General features: G+C 33.5%; 1 protein-coding gene across 2 annotated transcripts; it reads right to left on the bottom strand.

Moving 5' to 3' along the window:
* Nucleotides 1-15,012: 15,012 nt before the first annotated feature.
* Nucleotides 15,013-19,974, bottom strand: LOC115965688 (plant cysteine oxidase 3). 2 transcript variants are annotated; one of them, XM_031084975.1, is made up of 5 exons: nucleotides 19,671-19,974; nucleotides 18,897-19,048; nucleotides 18,441-18,603; nucleotides 16,804-17,004; nucleotides 15,013-15,453 (listed from the first exon to the last, which is right to left on the bottom strand). In XM_031084975.1, exons 1-5 carry the CDS (start codon nucleotides 19,876-19,878, stop codon nucleotides 15,326-15,328), a joined length of 852 nt encoding a protein of 283 aa, XP_030940835.1. In that variant the 5' UTR covers nucleotides 19,879-19,974; the 3' UTR covers nucleotides 15,013-15,325. The 2 variants fall into 2 exon arrangements, with proteins under 2 accessions (XP_030940835.1, XP_030940834.1); XM_031084974.1 differs by having other exon boundaries at nucleotides 15,013-15,450; nucleotides 19,671-19,965.
* Nucleotides 19,975-20,699: the final 725 nt, after the last annotated feature.

The following is a 20,699-nucleotide window of genomic DNA, read 5'->3' as shown; positions in this document are numbered from 1 at the left end:
ATATAAAAAATACATTTGAATGATGGTCTTTATATTTTTTGCTTTTAATTTTTTTTAAAACTTTTTTCATTTAATTGCATTTTTTATAGGACATTTAAATATTTAATTGCATTATTTATTGGTACTACAAACCCACATATTCGTATATTAAATTCATGTACTGTTCTCCTCAACAACCATTCATGTACTGTTATTGTAAATTAGGATTTATATTATAAATTAAATGTGTATAATATTACATAAATTTATAAAAAAGTGTATAATATTATACATATTTACATAAAAATATATAATGTTGTAGACATTCATTTTGTTTATAATATAAATTTATTTTATCTTGATCGTATAATGTAAACTAATAATTTTTTTTAAATATTATTTTTAACAATTAATAATAATATTCCATTGATTTTTGAAACATCATAATGAAAGTTATGATATAAAAAATACATTTGAATGATGGTCTTTATATTTATTAGAATTATTTTAGTTAGTTTTTCTATTTATACTAATTTATAATATTTATCTATATTTTAAATAACTATTAAATTAATTATGACATCATCACGGTTCGACCTCGGTCCAACCTTGAAAACCTTAAACCTCTTCATTCTCCAGTTCTTTGAACGGTCCGGTTTTTAAAACCATAATAAACACTGTCTAATGTTCAGTTGTATAGTAAAATCAATGGTAAATAATGATTTTGGTCTCTAATGTTTACAATATGTATCAATTTAGTTCCCAATGTTTTAAATGTGTCAAAATAGTTAATATTGTTGAGTGATGATGGAAAATACTGATATGGTTAATGGTGGTTATTAAAATTATTGGGAAATTTAGACCTCGGTTGATAGAATTAACAAGTTTTAAATCCAAGTTGTTAATTATGAATAAAACTTGTTAAAACAAACAAATATCAATATCATGTCAAAATCATGCAACGAAAAAGTAAATAAAACAAGATATGATAACCCAGGAAAACCAATGAAACAAACTAGTTCAATAGTAAAAAACCTAGGGGGAAACCTTTCCGAAAAGCAATCCACTATAGTAAAGAGAAGTTTCAGATCTAGTATAAAACCTTTGTTCCTAGACTCTACAATCCCCGTAGATGAACTCACAGTAGAAACCTTCTACCGCTTCAGAACCTCTGAACTATTTAATATATGAACGCCACCCTTTGATGCATGAATCCCAGTACGTGACTAACCAATTGCGCGGATCGTAGTACGCGACTTAATCACCAACTAGAAGAAGATTGTTGGCTGCAAAGTTCTATACTTCATCAACAATGAAAATTAAGAAACACTTGGTTACAAAACCCTAAGGCGCAAAGACGCAGTAACTTCTTTAAGAGAGAATAAGGCATCCATCACCTTTTGCATATGTTCTCCTTGTATTCTCTCATGTGACGGCCTCTAAAATAAGACTTATATATGTCTAAGATTATGAAAAAAGAAACCCTATACAAATACATAAGCTTCGGCCGAAAATCAGATCTGGAAATCTGAATTCCCGTAACCTCAATAGATACCTCGATAGATAGTATCTGTCGAGCCTCATTAAACCTCGATAGATACCTCGATAGCTATCTGTCGAGCAGGTGTCGAGCTATCTGTCCAGCTTTAGTGAATAACTTTTCTTCACTTGTTTCTTGGTCCAATCTTCATGGCTTTAATACTAGACTTGAACAACATGTTTCTTGAAGTATTAAGCACGTCCTAGATCTACCAAAATACAAGTAAAGTGTGTTTTGTCAAAGAATTAGCCAATTACATAAAATAGTGACATATGTTCCTAACAAGTGAATCATATATGTCCTAACAAAAATATCAATTTTATGTCACCTAAGCTGTCATATATATTGCAATGTGGGCTAAATTATTTATTAAAAAATTGATATTTTTATATCAATGTTAGACACATTAGCAATTTCCATCCATCACTTAACAATGGGAAAAATATATTTTGGTACAATATCAAAAGGTTAGAAACTAAACTGACACATTTGAAATGTTAGAGACCAAATTGATGTGTAGTATAAACATTAAGGACTAAAGTAATAATTATCCTAAAATCAATTTATTTTGCTCTCTTTTCGCAAACAATAGTAGGAAGCAATAACATAAACCAACTACAAGGAGCAGCAAGTGTTTAATAAAAAGATTAGTTGTCCATCAATTTATTAAGATGCTTGTTTCCAAGGCCATGCACATTCCATTTTTTTTATATTAAGCACAAGATCGGGTTCGATCTAGGATTGCATGTACAGTTTTTAATATAAAAAATTAGTGGTCACATCAATTAAAAATTGTCATATTACTGCTTTGCAAGACACGTAAACAAGAAACTAACGGAAGTTAACAAAGGGACCTATATCTCTCATTTTTTTTAAAAAAAATTTAGGAATTAAAAACACTCATTTGAAATGTCATGGATCAAAAAGCACTCATAAGGTAAACTTTAGGAATCAATAATATATTTCAATTAAAGAAGAATTTGGTAACATTCTCCATAGCAAGTTCCAAAGCCCTCTTCACAACCTCATGATGGAAGAATGTAACACCCCCAACTCCCTTGTGCACCTACATGCTGGTGCAAACAGGTAATCAATTATGCACATCATACTTTCAATTCATTGAGATACCACAGTAACATGAAAAACGTTTTACCTATTTTTCTTCGCGTGCTAAGCTTGTATCATCTTTCAGTTCTCTTCGATTTTTAGGCTAACCCTTTGAACCAGCTGCAAGCAACCCTTTTTTTTCATAACAGTGAAGTGTAGCTAGAAATCCTTAAGTTTAGTACGATCCTATGATGCACAGGTACAAATATGAGTATGGGTACATACGGGGATGGGTACAAGAATACGACATTTTTTGAAAAACTTAGGATACGTTAGAAATATGTGTATTAATAACTTATTAAAATATATTTTATTTATATTTTTTATATATTGTTAAGCATTGACTTTATATATTGTTAAGCATATATCAATTTAAAAGCAATAATTGATAATAAAGTGAATCTATGGCCATTAAATGATGTTTAGAAATGAAAACCAAGATTTAAAAGAGTAAAAAACAGATAACTAAGTACTCAACATTGAAATCAATATATAAAACATATAAAATTCTTTCATGTATGGGCTATTTCTTACCATCGGGATTTGCGTTAGAACGATATCCAAGTCATATCACAAGTGTATCTAGATGCATTGGTATTTTATTTTTAAAATGACTAAACATGTGTCTTATAAATATCTGGTACGATACATATAGGATAGGAGTACGTGAGCAAAAATAGAGAGCTAAACCATCCTACAAGCTCAGCTAAAAAGTCAATATTATAACCACCCATTCCCATGTGAACCAGCTCAAAATACCACCTAAAAACTAAAAAGAGTAATAAATGGCTGAGTAGTGCTCTATCGACCGCAAGAAATGAAGCACTTTCAGCACTAATTCATTAAGAAAACAAACAGAATCAAACAGCCGAACCATATTTCAGAGGGGAAAAAAAAAAAATCAAATTTCATAGCCCCCCATATGACCCAATTTCTATTAGAGGCCAAACAATCAAATCCTGTTGGACAAAGACCCAAGCATTAAATATACACATTCAGAATACACACATGCCATTACAATCATTTTGTCAACGTTCATCGGATTCCCACACGAATCAAGTCAAGTGTGCAAGTGAGAAAGTTGTGTATTGCGAATTTGTGATACAATAGGATTAGGCTCTAAAATTTGGTTATTAACGTTTTAAATGTTAAGTTAGTGTCTAATCTTTTGATATTGTGTCAAAATAATCTCTATCGTTAAGTGATGGATAAAAAATATTGACATGGCTAATGGTAATATTAAAATATCAATTTTAAGTCACCTAAGCTGTCATATATATATATGTTGCCATGTGGGCTAAAGTATTTATCAAAAAAACTGAAACCCCTTCTCTTTCTTGCATTGGGAGCTTAAGTGGCATAAAATTAATATTTTAATACCACTATTAGCCACATCAGAATTTTTTATTTATCACTTAATGGCAGAGACTATTTTTGCACAAAATCAAAAGGTTGGAATTAAACTAACACATTTGAAACATTAGAGACTAAACTGACACATAGTTTAAACATTAGGGACTAAAGTCATAATTTACCCTAAAATCAATTTATTTTGCTCCCTTTTCACAAACAATAGTAAAAAGTAATAACATAAACCAACTACAAGGAGTGTCAATTGTTTAATAAAAAGATTAGTTGTTGTGTCTTCAATTTATTAAGCGGCTTGCTTCCATGACAATGGAAAGACAATTTTTTAAAGTAGTCACAAAATCAAGTTCAATCTAAGATTAGGCAAGATGATGTACTACGACAGGCTCATCTCTTCCCTAAAACAATTTACATGGCTCTTTTTTTTTCTTTTTCTTTTTATCCTTTTAATTGAATAATAGAATGTGGGGGCCCTTTTCGTGTTAATGGGCCAGGGCCCGTTTTGCTATGCTCGAGCCCGTGGAGTAGTGGGTTAGGGAGTTGGGATTGGCCTATTATCCCAATGGGTTATGTTGCAAGCTAACTTGTGCACAAGCGAAGTGTTCCCGATATGCAGACAAGGTAGGGAGTGCTATGGCAGACTGGGTATCTCAACGAATACAGCAGATAGTGCCATGACAAAACAACTGATACATCAAATATAATAAAAGATGCCACGACAGAACAACTGATACAACAAATAGAATAAAAAAATGTCACGACAGAACAATTGATACAACAAATACAATAAAAAGATTCCACAACAGAACAACTGATATAGCAAATATAATAAAAGGTACCACAACAAATATAATAGAAAGTACCGCAGCAAATATAATAAAAGGTACCACAATATATATAATAGAAGATACCGCAACAATTATAATAAAAGGTACCACAACTAAATGGCTAACAATAAAAGGTGCTATAGCAAAACAAATATCAATATAGATGATAAACAAGTTAAAAGAAGCTATAGCAGGATGGTGATAGCAACTCCAAACAAATAGGATTGCGTGAGTTCATCACCTTAGTCTTGGGTCGTCTTTTAGCAGGAAATGTTCCAAGAAGGAATCCAAACCCCAACACGGACAATCTTGTCACAGGCTTCTGCCATCAAAGTTGTGCATCCTGGAGAAAGGACCTAAATGGTTGTGTGTTGTTACTTATAGAGTTTCAAAGAGTGGGCTTGTCAAGAGGGAGCAAAAAGATGGTCTATTGATGCATGCCATATTTCTACTGTGTTTTCTCTCTTCTCCTCACCTCTTTCTTTCTTTTCGTTTTTTCTTTTCTTTTTTGCTTTAAGTTTCTTACTGCTATCTTGCCGTGGGTTCCTCCTCCTCATCTATGGTGCCTCTTCCTTTTATAGTGAACTAATTCAATGGGATTTCTCCTTTTTGCCTTTAAGGCTTCACTAATTGCTTTTGGTTTCTTGTGGTCATTCCTTTAGGACTACCCACCAACCCCTTGGTTGCCTGGCCACTACCTTTGCTCAGAGTGTGCTTGTTGCACCACTCCCCGTTCTATGACAAAACCCCTCTTTGTTTTGTTTCTCCACTCGCCTTTCCTGCCTTACCCGAATGGATAAGGGTTTAAGTCCCTCTCTCTACCCACCTCTATGGCATGCATCAAATGGTCCAAACCCTTTTCTTATCTCTTTTGGGTGAAATGTCATCCTAGCAAGGTATTTTTCCCAAAAGAAGCCCTGGTAGGAACCCTAAAATAGACCCCTTTCCCCCCACCATCAAACCACACCCTCTGAGTCCTTTGACTGTGAGCCCACCTCTCTTGTATTGGCTAGGTACAAGTGGGTGGTACTCCGGCCCTTGTGTGTTTGTTCTATTACCCTCTGTATTTGTCTTCTTTTGCTCCCACGCCATTTCTAACGTTTCTGCCATACCTTATTCTGCTGCGTGTCTTGTGTTCGTGCTTATCCTCCACGGCATGAAGGGTGTAGACTTTGGGGCTTACATTGTTTCTTCATATTTCCTTACGGGATTAGTCATTGGCTTAGCAGAAGTTCCTGCCCATCCAGTTCGTAGGGCTTTTGCCCTTGTTGCTTCTTGTCTTGCTATGCTTATGGGTTTGTTGGTTGTCATTTCTGCCACGTAGGCCTATGGGGTTCTTATACCTCTTTTCTTGGGCTTTCACAACCTATTTGTTTTACTTTTACATCTTGTTGTGCCCGTGGGCTTGCTAGCTATTATTCTTGCCATACTGGCCCATTGGGCTTTTTACCTCTTTTCATGTACTCCCATTGTCCATTTACTTTACTTTTACCTCTTGTTGTGCCCATGGGTTTGCTAGCTGTTATTCCTGCCGTGTTGATCCATTGGGTCTTTTACCCTTTTTCTTGGGCTTTCATGACCCATTTACTTTACTTTTACCTCTTGTTGTACCCATAAGCCTACTGGCTGTTATTCCCACCGTGTTGGCCCATTGGGTCTTTTACCTCTTTCTTGGACTTTCATGGCCTATTTGCTTTCATCATGCTTCTTTCACTTCCTTCCTCTTTCATCTTTCTTCGTTGTTGGGTTTTTTTTTTTTCTGTTGGGCCCTTTGTCAAAAATGGGTATCAACACAGAATAAAAAAATAACCAGAAATAAAAGAATACACAACCATCACATTTTAACAATTAATAGTCCATGGCGCAAGTCGCAACTGCTAGAATATATATCAAATATCATTACAATAAAAATAATTAAAAATCTCTACATATAGATATATAGTAACTGGTACGCATAATCTCTTGCTAATATTTATGATGATGATTACAATATAACTAACTCAACTCCTAGGGTTAGATGATTCTTTTGCTGCTCCGCGCATTCTCTGGCCCCTTTGTTCTCTTTCTCCCACGGGTTTCCCACTAAATATGGAGCACGAGGATCAATAACAATCTTCTCAAGCTTAAAGGCTCTTTCGAGTAAATAAACAATAAGTTCAATGTCTATTGCACTCCCCACAAATCCCACAAATCCCACTATTTCCACCTCCTAGAGGTGTTCATTGGGATATTTCATCGCCATCCTTAATTCTTTCTTTTTTTTAGGGGTCTAGACAATGCAAAACATGACAACTGTTGGGAAAAGAAAATAAGGACCATATCATGCATGGAATTGGGAAAGGAATTGGGAAAAAGAAAATAAAGAACTTCAAAACATAGCATTTCAGCCTATTTCGATCCGGCTAAATTTACGTGAAAGTCTTTCTAAACATTATGGCTATGAATATACAAATCTAATATTTATGGCAATTACTGATTTATTTTAAAATCATTAGTCATTAATTTTAAATGAATTGCGTGAGGTTGATTATACATTTAACCAAAAAGTAAACAAATAAACAAATATGTGTGTGTAACTAGACCGAATTGACCGTATGGACCAAATTGGATCGAATAGACCTAAATGGACCAAATTGACCAAATTGGACCGAATAAATTAAAGTGGACTGAATGGACCGTATGGACTTGATTGGACCAAATGGACTGAACAAAACTGAATTGACCAAAGTAGACTGAATAGACCAAATAGACCCATAGTTGTCAGTATCGTACGATACACGATACGTATCGTATCGTGTACAAAAAGTTTCGTATCGTAAGTGTGTATCATAAGTGCTCGTGAATCGTCCGATACATAGGTGTGTATCGTATGAATCATATCGTATCGGTGAATCATACATATCGTACGATACATAGACATGTGGGTTTAAAATGAGTTTTTTTTTGTTAAAATTTGTGGTTTTATTTGATTTAAACAAGTTGTTAGACTCTTTTAACACAAAATTATTGGGAAACTTAATTGAGTCTAATTCCCATGAGTTTTTTTTTCCCTTCCTTCTCTTTCTCCTACAAAATTTAGACTATACTCATAACACTCATTTTCATATATGCAAATATATTTTCTGTGCTATTAATAATAAAATGAAAAATATAATTATTTTTTATTTTGTTATTATTATTATGAGTCTAAAAAGCTAGAATGCTAAGAAAAAATATATAGAATAAATTATTAGAATAAAAAAAAAAACAAAAAAAACAAAAATAGTAAATGTTGATAATAATGAAGAAAATGTCTACAAAAAATAATTTTGCAAGATGATGAACATGATGATAACATTGACTTAGATGGAGTTGATTAGATAAGATAATGAAAAGATATTATATTTTGGTTCATATATCATGTATTTTCACTTCTGAGTTTAATCAATTTAAATGTGCATGTTACAAACATAAGTTAATTTTATTTATTTAGTTAGCTTTGTTAAATTTTTTTGCATAAGTAATGATTAAATTGGTATTTAATTGAATATATTTCGAATTTATAATGAGTATATCTTTTATATATGTATACTTATAATTATTTTATAATTTTATTAGATGTTTTTGTATCTTACGATACATGATACATAAAAATTAAAAATCAATTCACAATACAATTCACGATTTGACAACTATGAATAGACCTAACTAGACCGAACTGGCCAAGTGGACCGTATGGACCAAATAGACCTAATTGGACCGAATTGGCCAAATTGGACTGAATAGAACTAGGTGGACCGAAGTGGACTGAATAAACCCAAGTGGACCGTATGGACTAAAATTGGACCGAATATACCTAACTGAACCAAATTAGCCAAATTGGACTGAATAGACCTAGGTGGACCATATGGATCAAATTGGACCGTATAGATTGAAGTGGACAGAATGGACCGGATTGGACCCAATGGACCGAACAAGACTGAATTGACCAAAGTAGACCGAAATGACCGAATAGAGCTAATTGGACCGAATTGGCCAAGTGGACCGTATGGACCGAATTGGACGGAATAGACCTAATTGGCCAAATTGGACCGAATAGACCTGAATAGACAGAATAGACCAAATTGGACCGAATAGACCTAAGTGGACTATATGGACCAAATTGGACCTAATAGACCTAACTGGTCCGAATTGGCCAAATTGGACCAAATAGACCTAGGTTGACCGTATGGACCAAATAGATCGAAGTGGACTGAATGGACCGTATGGACCATAGTAGACCGAATGGACCGAATTAACCAAAGTAGACATAATGGACCGAGGCGGACCAAATAGACCGAATTGAATTGAATGGACTGAATAGACCGAATGGGACGAACTGGACCGATCTAGACCGAACTGGACTGAATAGACCGACCTAATTGAATTGAAGTGGACTGAAGTAAACCGAATTGGACCAAAATTTACTAAAGTGGATTGAAGTAGACTGAATAGGACCGAATTGATGAAGTGGATCGAATGCCGATCTTTTATTAGTATAGCCAAGATTGTGTTTTGATATAAATCAAATTCTTACTTCCAAAATAATCAAGTATTAACTCAAACAAAAATCAAATCAAAACTATATAAGAGAAAAATATGCTACTTGTAATGGGAAATCAAAAAATACAACACCAAAATGTATGAATCCAAAATAGAGTTTTAAAAATCATAATTATTCATCAAAATAAAGAAGAGTTGTAAGAAAGAATAAAAAAATGAAGAGAGAGAGAGAGAGGGAATAACCACATTTCAAGAGAGAATGTGAGAGAATAATAAGAAATTTATAATAAAAAAAAGAGTAAAAAAAAAAAATTGTAATAAACACCAAATTATCCAAGTCATGTTATGTCATGTAATAAAATAGTATTATATTCTTATATACTATCTTTATATATAATGCAATAGGATAATATTTATGAAATTAAAGAGAAGAAAAAAGATAACAACTTAAAAACATAACTTAATCACATCAAGTGAAAGTAGAGTTTCAAATAATACAAAAACTTATCAACTTAAAATAGAGATGCAAGAAAAATAATAAAAAAATTCACCAAAAAATTTTAAAAAAGAAAAATTGAGAGAGAGAGAGAAATAACCTTATGTGTGTGTGGGAAAACTATGTATAGAATGAAATTGAGAATTGTAAATTTATAGTAAGAAGGGGATAAGAAAAACCAAAAATAAAGGAAGATAAAGGGATTGAGGAAAAGTGATATTAAGATAGATAGTAGTAGGGAGATGAAAAAATAAAAGGGAGGGGAAAAGTTGGTGAAAGTATAACATTAAGTTGGGAAATTAATAAAAGGAAAAAAAAAGTTAAAAAAGAAGAGGAGAGAGAATGTTGGAAATGGATGGATGATGTGGCTGTTGATATAGTTCAACAGGAGTGTAGTAATAATAAATGCTACACTTCAACTTTTAAATATATATAGACGTACAAAAGGTTGACTTAGCCTAGAGGAAGATATGATTTTTACCTTATTGGATGTGTTGTTCATTTAAATAAATACTATTACTGGAATTACAATTTGAAAAGAGTTAGTATGTATAGATTAATGACACTGTAGACCAAATTAATGTCTACAAAACAAGACTACTAAGGCAAAGATCGAAAAGAATAAAAAACAATCTCTTCAAAAAAAAAAAAAAAAGAAGAATAAAAACAATAACTTTATAACATATAAATATAAATATATATAAGATCAACAAAATTAAATTCCTTCTGGGTCTCTGTTTTCCTCTGATGAGTTATTCAAAAAAAATTGATGAATTGAATATTCAACAATATATATATATATATATTTATATATATAATGAATTGAATAACTAAGTTTAGGTGAGAGTCAGGGTATCAATAACAACACTACACCGACTTAATTACTAGTAGAGACCTAATTCTATCACAGGACTGGGTTTCTGTTGATGTGGACCGTGTGGTTATGAATTGCCAAGCCCAAGTCAACGACAAACTTAACCAAATCCTATATATAGGGATTTTATTAAAAAATAACTATAAAACCCAAACTATATTATTAGTTAGACAAGGTTTGAAACAAATTTCATTTCTAACAAATCGAGTACAGAGGACTCGATTTTGCTCCAAGGAAATCGAGTGTGAGACACTCGATTTCCAAGTGCAAATTCACTGGGCAAAATCGAGTACAGAAAACTCGAATTGTTAGAAACCAAATATGTTTCAAACCTTGCTTAACTAATAATATAGTTTGGGATTTATAGTTATTTTTTAATAAAATCCTATATATAACCTCATATGATAATTGCTTTACAAGAAATTGCGTTGTCATTCTCTGCATATATATATATATGTATATATATATATATATATAATTGCTTTACAAGAGATATGAGGATATAATAATTGCTTTACAAGAAATTGCACTGTTATTCCTGGCAGAGGTGACATATTCCAGTGGTGATATGATAATTGCTTTACAAGAAGTTTTGTCTAAAAGGTTACAATTCCACAATGGAACCTATTTTGAACTACCAGATTCTATCAAATTTATTCTTGATAACCTTCAAGCTGCTTTTATTAGAAACCACTGCAACCTCTTCTTGAGAACCCTCCAAGCACTTTGAAAAGGCCATCAATGAAGCAATAGACTTTGAGATGACTGAAAGCTGAAAGAACCTCTTTGAACATCATTATTTACGCATGGGGTTGTGGTGTGAAACAATAATGGGAATTTTACCAAGGAGTAAACATTGTAGTAATTTGGCCGTTGTGAAGGCCAAACAAATAGGGACAGTAGCAATAGCCTAAGGAGACCATTCATCAATTAGTGGAAGGAGAATCAGATGGATAACCATCATAAGGATCCCATGGAGAATCATCATAACATGCATGCTCATGATAGATAACATATTTATTACATAGTCCACAATATAATAGTGGCTCAAACTCTAGAGTTTTTCCTGGGATGAGAAGACTTCTTGGATTACAATGATCTACTACCCGTAAATGAGCAATGGCATTGGCATGGGGTCAGGGACCAAAAACAGAAATTCTATCTATGCTTCCTATGAAATGATAATCTTTTCATAGATTCTGAGCAACCTCAAGAATTTGATTATTAAAATAATTTCTCCAACATTTTGCAAGAGCAAAAGGATCATCAAAGAACAAGTGGGAATTTCCTTCAAGCCATTGTCCTTGGTGGGTGTAACCATTAATGAGAATGAGATACTTTGAGGGCTAGACATTCATCCAATTATCTCTTTCCCATTCTGGCAAAGTGCTCCAGCATCTGATGCAAACAAAAGATCTAATGGAAGAGCTTTCAAACCCTTTAATAACAATCTGAATAATTTGTGGAAGCTGACTGGCCTATTTATGGCTTGTTAATTTTATGAACCTGATAAAGCCATATTCAAACATTTGGGAAAGCCAATTAGGATCCCTATCATCATCATTATCATGTTTTTGGAGGAAATTTTAGCGCCATGAGCATCATATTTTATGGCGCTTAATACCAAAAAAGAATGACTTTGAAAATACTTGTTATTGAAAATAGGATAAAACACTTACAGTAGTAACAGTGATTACAAGATCTCAAGAGAACAGGTTAACAGTTACAAAGCTTGTATTAGTTCTAGTTACAAGATTGTAAGGTAGTAGGAAATGCTTAGGTGAAACAAGGAACTCTCTCAAAAAAAGGCTCCCAATAGTTCTAAGAGGAAGTTCTCTAAGATAGGAAAGAAAAACCTTAAGAAAAACCTGTCCTAAACTTAATGGACAACCTCCCTTAAATAGGCAAAAATTCTGAGTAAACGGTACCATGAACAGAAAAAAGTGAATAGTAACTATGAACAGTAATCGGTGAATAGTGATTGGTGAACAGTAATCCGTGAACAATAATCTGTGAACAATACTTTTTTCACTTTTTGACTTAAAATCTTCAACTTGTCTGATTTTCCAAAGCATGAAAGTCCAAAAGCCAAAGGAATCTTCTGAATTTTCCAAAGAGCATGCAAGGCTAAAAGCCAAAGGAATCTTTTGAACCAAAACATTACGCATGGAGTAGCAATAGTAGACTAAAAACCAAAGACTTTGAAATGACTAGAAACCAAAGGACCAAAAGAATCTCTTTTCTGAACCAAAGCATTATGCATGGAGCAGCAAAAAAAAAAAATATATATATATATATATATATATGCGCTTAAGAATGCGGCAACTAAATTAGTGAAGTCCTAAAAACCTAGTGAGGTAGTAGCTAGGGTGTTTTTGGGATTTGGGTTTATTGCTTGTGGAGATAGACAATTTGCCAAACCACGTAAATGCTTGTTATTTATTTTCCATATTTATTGTTATTGATTTGAGTCTAGGGGTATCAAAGCAATGTGAGGATTCAATCCTTTGAATGCATTAAGGATGTCAAGCACAAAGTATGAGGTAGAGAAATTTTGTGGTAAGTGAAAACTTTCTCTTTGGCAAAGGCGGATGAAGGATCTCTTAACTCAATAAGGAGTTCATAAGGCCTTGCTTGGGAAGGAGAAGAAACCGGAATAGGTGAAGGATGAAAAATGGGTAGAGATGGATGAGAAAGCAACTAACGCTATTCGTCTCAACCACAAAGGAAATTTGGGAAAAACTATAAGTTCTTTATATGAGAAAAATATTGACAAACAAATTGCATGTGAAGAAGCAACTTTATAGTTTGCATATGAAGGAGGGTTTAGATTTGTTGGAACATCTCAACATTTTTAACATGTTGAACACTCAATTGTCAAGTTTTGGAATGAATTATGAGGACAAATATAAAGAGTTACTCTTATTAGAATCGCTCCCCATACCTTTTGATCATCTAGTGACTACATTGATGTGCGATAAAGAGAGCGTAGGTGACTAGTGTTCACTTGTCACATATAAAGATGAAGCAAGATGGTGATGGTTCTCAAGTTGATGAACTTATTGTAAAGTCAGCGTCGTGCAATTGGATTAGAAGCAAATCAAGAGGAAGGAACTCCAACAAAAACAGATTTCAGTCTAGATCAAAATTGTGTTGTTAATGAAAACCCTTAGCTACAAAGTCAGCTTTGTAGTGTTCAATAGTGTCCACTTGTAACCGTGTTTGAGGTGGGCGATAAATGTATCAATCATAGCAACATGCCATTCTGAACAACAGACGGCCTGAGAAAAACAAGTAGGCTTATCATCAGAAGGAGAGATATGAGTAGCAAGGGCTCATGGTAGGAAATAGCTCGTCATTCCTTCAATGTGAACCAAAGGTCACTTACTGTGTTTCAACTCAAAGCTGAGAACCATGTGATGTATTAGAAACAAAGGACCTACGCTTCAAAATTGAACAGAAGGATGGGACTTAGGTTTAAAAATATCGATTTGGTGAAATGCTCATGGGTGCATGCGGATAGCTTTGCACAAACTATGAATCAAGAACAGGTGACAGTAGAGAAGAAATAAGAGGTCAATGTTGATAGTGCTGTGGACAGGAAGATGGGTGATTTGGAGTTTTAAGGATGCTGGCTTTGTGTGAGGTTTCGATAATGGGGTTTGATATATGGTTTGAGTTTGTAGTTCAACCACTTTGTGTGGTGGCTGAGCCCTGTGCTTTGTAAGGAGGTTTTATTTGTGGGTTGACTCTAGGTTTTTGGGTGGCTGAGTGAATCATTGATGAAGATGGAGTGGGGATTTTGGGTTTATGGGTGTGTACTGTTGATAAGGTTGGGTCATACATATAGGCTTGCTATGTTGTGGTTAGGTTTTGGAAGGCAAAGCTCAGAAGAGCAATGGTTGGAAGAGAAAAAGATTCAATGAAAATGAAAATAAATAATAAAACGTTTTGTTAGGAATAAAGAAAAAGAGAAGAAATCAAGTTTAAAAATAAAGGTATACTTCTAGGGTTTTTTTTTTTTTTGGTTATTTAGATAACGCTACCACATCCATCATAGTTGACTAACAAAGATAACTGGCAAAGAGGACTTCCAATTTCCAATGTATGCCACATGTGAAGAGTCAAGAAACGTTTGAGTAATTTCAAATATAGCAGGATTGTGCATGCATTTTTGCCATATTCGAGGACTGGAGAGGTTGGAGTAATTTATCCAAATTAATTATATCTATTTTTATGAAATATTAAAGAAAGAGAGAAAGAGCATAGTATTGTAACAACCCAGGTTGATAAAGAAAGATCAAAAATAAACATAACATCATGATTGATGTAATTGAAATCCTTAAACATTAACAAAAATGGCCAGTTAACTTGGAGAATATAGATGGATTTCCAAATGACTTCATGTTACAGTTCTGTGAATATTCCGCTTCAGGTATTTCTTCATGAAAGTAAGGGGTAATCATCTATAAAGCACACTGCATCAGCATTTTAGTACCTATTTTGCAAGACTACGGAAGCAAACATGGCATTAACATTTTCTATGGCCCATAGCTTGAACTGAACGTAATGAGAATTGTGCGCTAAACAAAATTGATGAGACAGCTAGAAGCCTAGAACTGAATGGCTGGGCCAGCATATTTTCCCTGGCGCATATAGAGATCATCTGGTGTTTCTATCTGTTCAAGCCATGCATAGTCCTCTTCTTTCCCATTTCTTACAAAAGATCCATTTCCTGCTGCTGCATTAACATGTTCAACAAGCCACCCAAGTTGTTTTCATTTAATATAAGAAAAAACAAAACTTAAATAGAGGACCTCAGGTTTGATCTTGATTTTAAATTAAACCTTTAAATTATTTCAATGTCAATTGTGTATTTATAAAGTTGCAACTTTTCACGGCTGTGACTAATGGAGCACTGACATTCATGTGGGGCATTCAAAAAAACTGAAAAAAGGCCATAGAGCATGTCATGGTCATGTTAATCATATCAATAATTTCATAGTCATGTAACTTGTTTAGATGAATTAATGGGTCATCTTATTAAAATACACAAGGATAGTCATCTAAATTGCCATGTAATAAATTAGAGAAAATGATTTCAAACTGGTTTGGAGGAAAACTTTGTCTAAAAACATTCTCTCTCCATCAAATTCGCTCTCTTAAGGTTTTCCACCCTACTATTGATAATATTGAAATCTCTAGCTCACAAAATCAAGAAGTAAATATGAACAAATTTATGAAGTCAAGTAGAGGTGTTGCTGAACCAATCAGAGACACGGGTAGTTGCAGGAGCTATAGCTCTAAAACTCAAGAAGAATAGTTCATGAGGATTTTGCCGTCGGTCACCCTGTTTACTAGCTTTTGAAGTGGAGGTGGTGGTTGTCACAGGACTTTCGTTCCCCAGTTCCTAGTGTTAGTGTTTTATTAATAGAAGACCATTTTAAATTTTCAAGTTCCAATATTTTCTTTAATTTGGGCTTTTATGTTTCAATTTGTATGTGATAACATTAGATATCGATTAGTTTGAATAGTAATTTTCTCTAGATTAACTAGTAATAATATACAACCATTATTAATTTGAAATGTTATTTTCTATAGATTAATTATTTGCAACCCAATTTCAATTAAATTTTTGAAACAATGTTGCCTTGGGGGTGTTGCAGTGTTCTGATCTGCAACTTCAATGCAATCTATAATTTTTCTGGGTATCAATATATGAGTTCTTTTCTTTGTTTCTGTGTTTTTTCTCATATACTCTTTTTTTTTTTTTTTTTTAAATCGTTAATGTATCTATTTTACACCTCTTTTTTTTTTTGAAAGGGGGGGGGGGGTGTCACATGTGGTTCACAGGCTATAGTTCTCCAACATCGTATAATTAGAAACTTGGGGTTTAATTTGAAATCAGGGTGAAACATGGGGATTCCCTATGTAAATTCCATAAAATTAAATAAAAATAATAATAAAAGGGAGGAAGAAGAAAAAATGAAGTATGAATAACAGAGCTATATTTGCATAATCATAGGATGGCACAACAGAAAGGAAAAAAAAAGGGGGAAAAAAGAACATTAAATTACTTTAAGATACTTACAGAAGGTAGAGTAGGGGTAGTCATGGTAGTAGCTACATTTTCTGCCTGCTTCTTCTTTGTAGGGAGGTGAGAGGATGTCAAGTATAGCACAAGGGGTGACTGCAGTAAAACAATGCAAATTACCCCCACTCTTTGGGTACAAAACTGTGGTCCCACAAGGTGCTGTTAAAACTTTATCAACTGACAACTTCGCCAATCTTACTGCAAATCAGAGAAGAATTCATCAAAACCTCCAACTACTGACCCTCAATATCAGGAAATCAAGAGCAAGATCCAAGACTATATAGAACAACAACCAAACCTTAGTCCCAAAATTTTGGGGTCAGCTAAGACTTTATGATCCTTTAAATAAGCTCATGAGTGATATGGCCTCTCAGATTCCCAATAACAAGAAAATGTCAATCCTACTCATGAAATTTGGCTGCTACACAGTTGAGGAAATGGCAATCAAGTTACTTTCAGACAATTGACAGTGATACAAGAAGAGTGAAATTGCTATCCCTCTTTCAGTAAAAGGTGGCAGTGCCCCAATTAGAGATATGCAGACCACCTATTGGCAGGGTATTGGTGATTACAACTAAGGGGAATTGCAGAGTCAAGCCCACGTTTCACAATGATGTGGACAGTAAAGTCATACAAGCGGATGTTCAATATTGTAACAGTAATCTAATTGGCTGATATATGGCATTTCATAACACCGAATTCATAGATATGCAGCTCCAAGCCTCCAACCAACAGGGTAAAATTTAGCCCATGGATTGACTTATTAAGGACTGTTTAGGGCAAACCAATATAGCAACCAGACCTACCATTTGAGATGACGCATTATGAATACAATACTTGCATCTACAACTAGAGGTATTGGAAAACAGGAAAAGAAGAGAAAAGCTCTTATCAAATATAATATACACTGTTTCTAATCAAAACTCAACAAAAGATAATCTACCTTTGATTTTTTTTTTTTTTTTTTTTTTTTTTTTTTTTTTTCATCTTTACTTGGAGCTGAGAATTGTAACTTTCAGATTATTAGCATGCAATTTTCCCTTTTTAACATTACAGTTAGCTGTTAGCAACAACATACTAGGTCTATACTAGGCGAAATATGTGTTACTGGGTTTATTTGACAGGGAACAACAACTAAGCCTTAGTCCTAAAATTTTGGTGTTGGCTATGGGTCCTCAACAAACTAGTAAGGATTGGCAACAAAGTAGTAAGGGTTGGCAACAGACTAGTAAGGGTTGGCCACATGTATTATTTTCCACCATTCATTTATTTGACAAGTAAGTAATTTAAAAATAATAATAATCTAAACACAATGATCAGAGAAACATATGAAAAATAGGCATATTGGGATTTCTGTGTTCTAAATAAGACCATAGATCACAGCCTCAATTGAACACCTCCTCCCCCCCCCCCCCTTTTTCGAGTCAACATCAAACTTATTATGTTCCCAGTTCATTTTAAATTTACAATCAATTTTTTTCCATTAGTGCAGGGAATTGAGAGGTTGAAGCCCCATATTATAAAAGTGCATAATCACAAGGAATATACATAATAATCAAGCCATAATCACCTTTAGGTAATTGTAAGTCCTAGAATCTGTTGTGATGAGCTGAAAATGATATGAGAAAACAGACCTGGAAAGGAACTAGGTCCTTTTCTTTCCTGGATTTGGGCAGGCTCAACCCAATCATAAGCTTTCACATGCATAGAGCCATAGAGAACTTTGCTAAAAACAGTCATCTCGGGATGGTCATGGAGTGGAATAACTGCGGAAGTAGGAAAGCAAAATATACACATCTACAAATGAAAAGTAAATAGACGTACTCAATACTTGAGTATTATATCTGAAACAGCTTGTCACATGCACAAACTGGCCACACAGATAACATCGGACATGCATGCAAAAAGGCAGGTTTAGAAACTACTGATAAATGATCAAAATAAGAACGAATCAAAAGAATTGGGCAAAAACATTGGCATATTTTAAAGTTCTGTAACAGGAACACTGAGAATTACAAACTTCTAATGAGATGAGCATGCACAACAGGCTTCAAAAATTTTCATTCAGAATAAGAAGATGCTGAGCTTACCGTAAAACTATCACATTCATATACGTCCAAATAAGTTATTGGTTGTGCCCATCGTGCTATCCTGTTTAGTTGGTTAAGTCCAAAAATTCCATGTCCTCGATCATCATCTGATAGTTCCTCTTTAAGCCCAACATCAGCTGGACCAAATGTGTCTGTAATAGAATGAAAATCAATATTGTGTTAGAAGCATAAAGATTCATTTTACAACAAAATCCTTAACAAAAATACATGAAACATATTGTGTTAGAAGCATAAAGATTCATTAATCTCTAATCTTTCATAAAATTTAATAATGTATTGAGTAAAACTTTCCTTAGAAATGGCAGCTCCATCCATCAATTAAAAGAATTCACTAATGCATATTGAAAAGTCGATATTATGGTCCAATTCCATGTCTATTACATCCTTAGTCCTGTGTTTTGAAATTTCGAAAACAATTAACTCCAATATGACCCCTATAATAGGAAACCAAATGTATCTCCAACTGAAAGAGAAACCAAAAATTTTCTTAACAAGCATTTTATTTTCATTCTTTCCATTCTTTAATTATTTTGATTTTAATACTAACTTCAGATTATAATACCCAATTAAAAGCACCCCCAAAATCAAATTCTTCAAATCTGCAATCAAAACACCGCAAACTCACAACAAATTGACATAATCTGCAATACCCATTTCCATAATTGAGCCAAACTTTGCAAAGTGCACATAAAGATGCAAACTTGGACACAAAAGAGAATGAAACTAGAAGGAAAGAAAGAAAATGAGAAATACCCAGAAGGGAACAGAGCCTCTGTATAGCTTGAGAAGAGGGAGGAGATGCTCCAGAGGGAGAGGGAGTGAAGGTGGTGTTGCAGAGGTCATAGAGAGCCTGAACTTTGGAGGTGTTCTTAGTCATGGTAAGGTTCCTAACGAACAAGGTAGCTTTGTTTTGTAAAAACCTTCTAGCCTTATCGGATGCTTTGTGGAATTTTGAAAGCATTGCTTTGGTTCAGGCAAAATTATGACAAAGAGAGAGTGTCGTGTAAAGTCTGGTAGAAATTCCCTCTTTTGTTTTATGTGGCTCGGGTAGTTCAGTAAGGTCCGACCACGACACGAGGGAATAAATTAAATTAGTGCGTGCAATGAAGGTTTTTTTTTTTTTAGCATCATTATTTTTTTTTTCATCACAATTTTAAAAAATAGAAAACAAAAAAAATTTTGTCCGAAGAATTCTTATTTTAACTAGAAGTTTTTTGCATAAAATAAAACAATAAATTGATAATGTAATAGTTTAAAAAGGAAATGTGAGATAGTTTAGCTTGACATTTTTTTTTTTTGGGTAGGATAGTTTTTTTTTTTTTTTAACATGGGTAGTGGGAAGCTTTTTTTTTTTTTTTTTTAACGTTGACTATCTCGGGTCTATTTGGATTGAACTTATTTTTACAAAAACTGAAAACTGAAACTAAAAATACTGTAGCAAAATAATTTTTAAATATATAAATAGTACCATGAGGCCTATTTTTAATGAAAAAGTCGTTGAAAAGTGATATTTGTGAGTTCATAAACACTATACAAATACACTATTCACGATTGAAAAGTCAACATTTGCGGCTACTGTTCATGAACCGTTCATGAACAGTAGCCGCATTACTCCCTGAAACGTATGAAAAAAAAAAGAACAAAAAAAAAAAAGCCAAAAAATGCAAATGCAAAACATAAACGTTGAATCCAAATGGCATCCTAGTGGGGAGTTAATAATAACAAGTAGGTTTTTCTTCTTTTAACTTTGTCCTATTTACCGTTTTAACTTTATTTTTTAGT

Source organism: Quercus lobata, chromosome 10 (assembly GCF_001633185.2).
Source record: "Quercus lobata isolate SW786 chromosome 10, ValleyOak3.0 Primary Assembly, whole genome shotgun sequence".
NCBI lineage: Eukaryota > Viridiplantae > Streptophyta > Magnoliopsida > Fagales > Fagaceae > Quercus > Quercus lobata.
Note: the sequence above shows the minus strand (reverse complement) of the source record. Positions and strands in the feature narration are given on the sequence as shown.

Coding starts and splice junctions, on each gene's coding strand:
- LOC115965688 (XM_031084975.1), bottom strand. CDS start 19,878: ATGCTTTCAAAATTCCACAAAGCATCCGATAAGGCTAGAAGGTTTTTA. Junction 18,604..18,896: donor ATGAATGTGATAGTTTTACG/GTAAGCTCAGCA, acceptor TTTCATTTGTAG/ATGTGTATATTTTGCTTTCC. Junction 17,005..18,440: donor AGGACCTAGTTCCTTTCCAG/GTCTGTTTTCTC, acceptor TCTGATTTGCAG/TAAGATTGGCGAAGTTGTCA.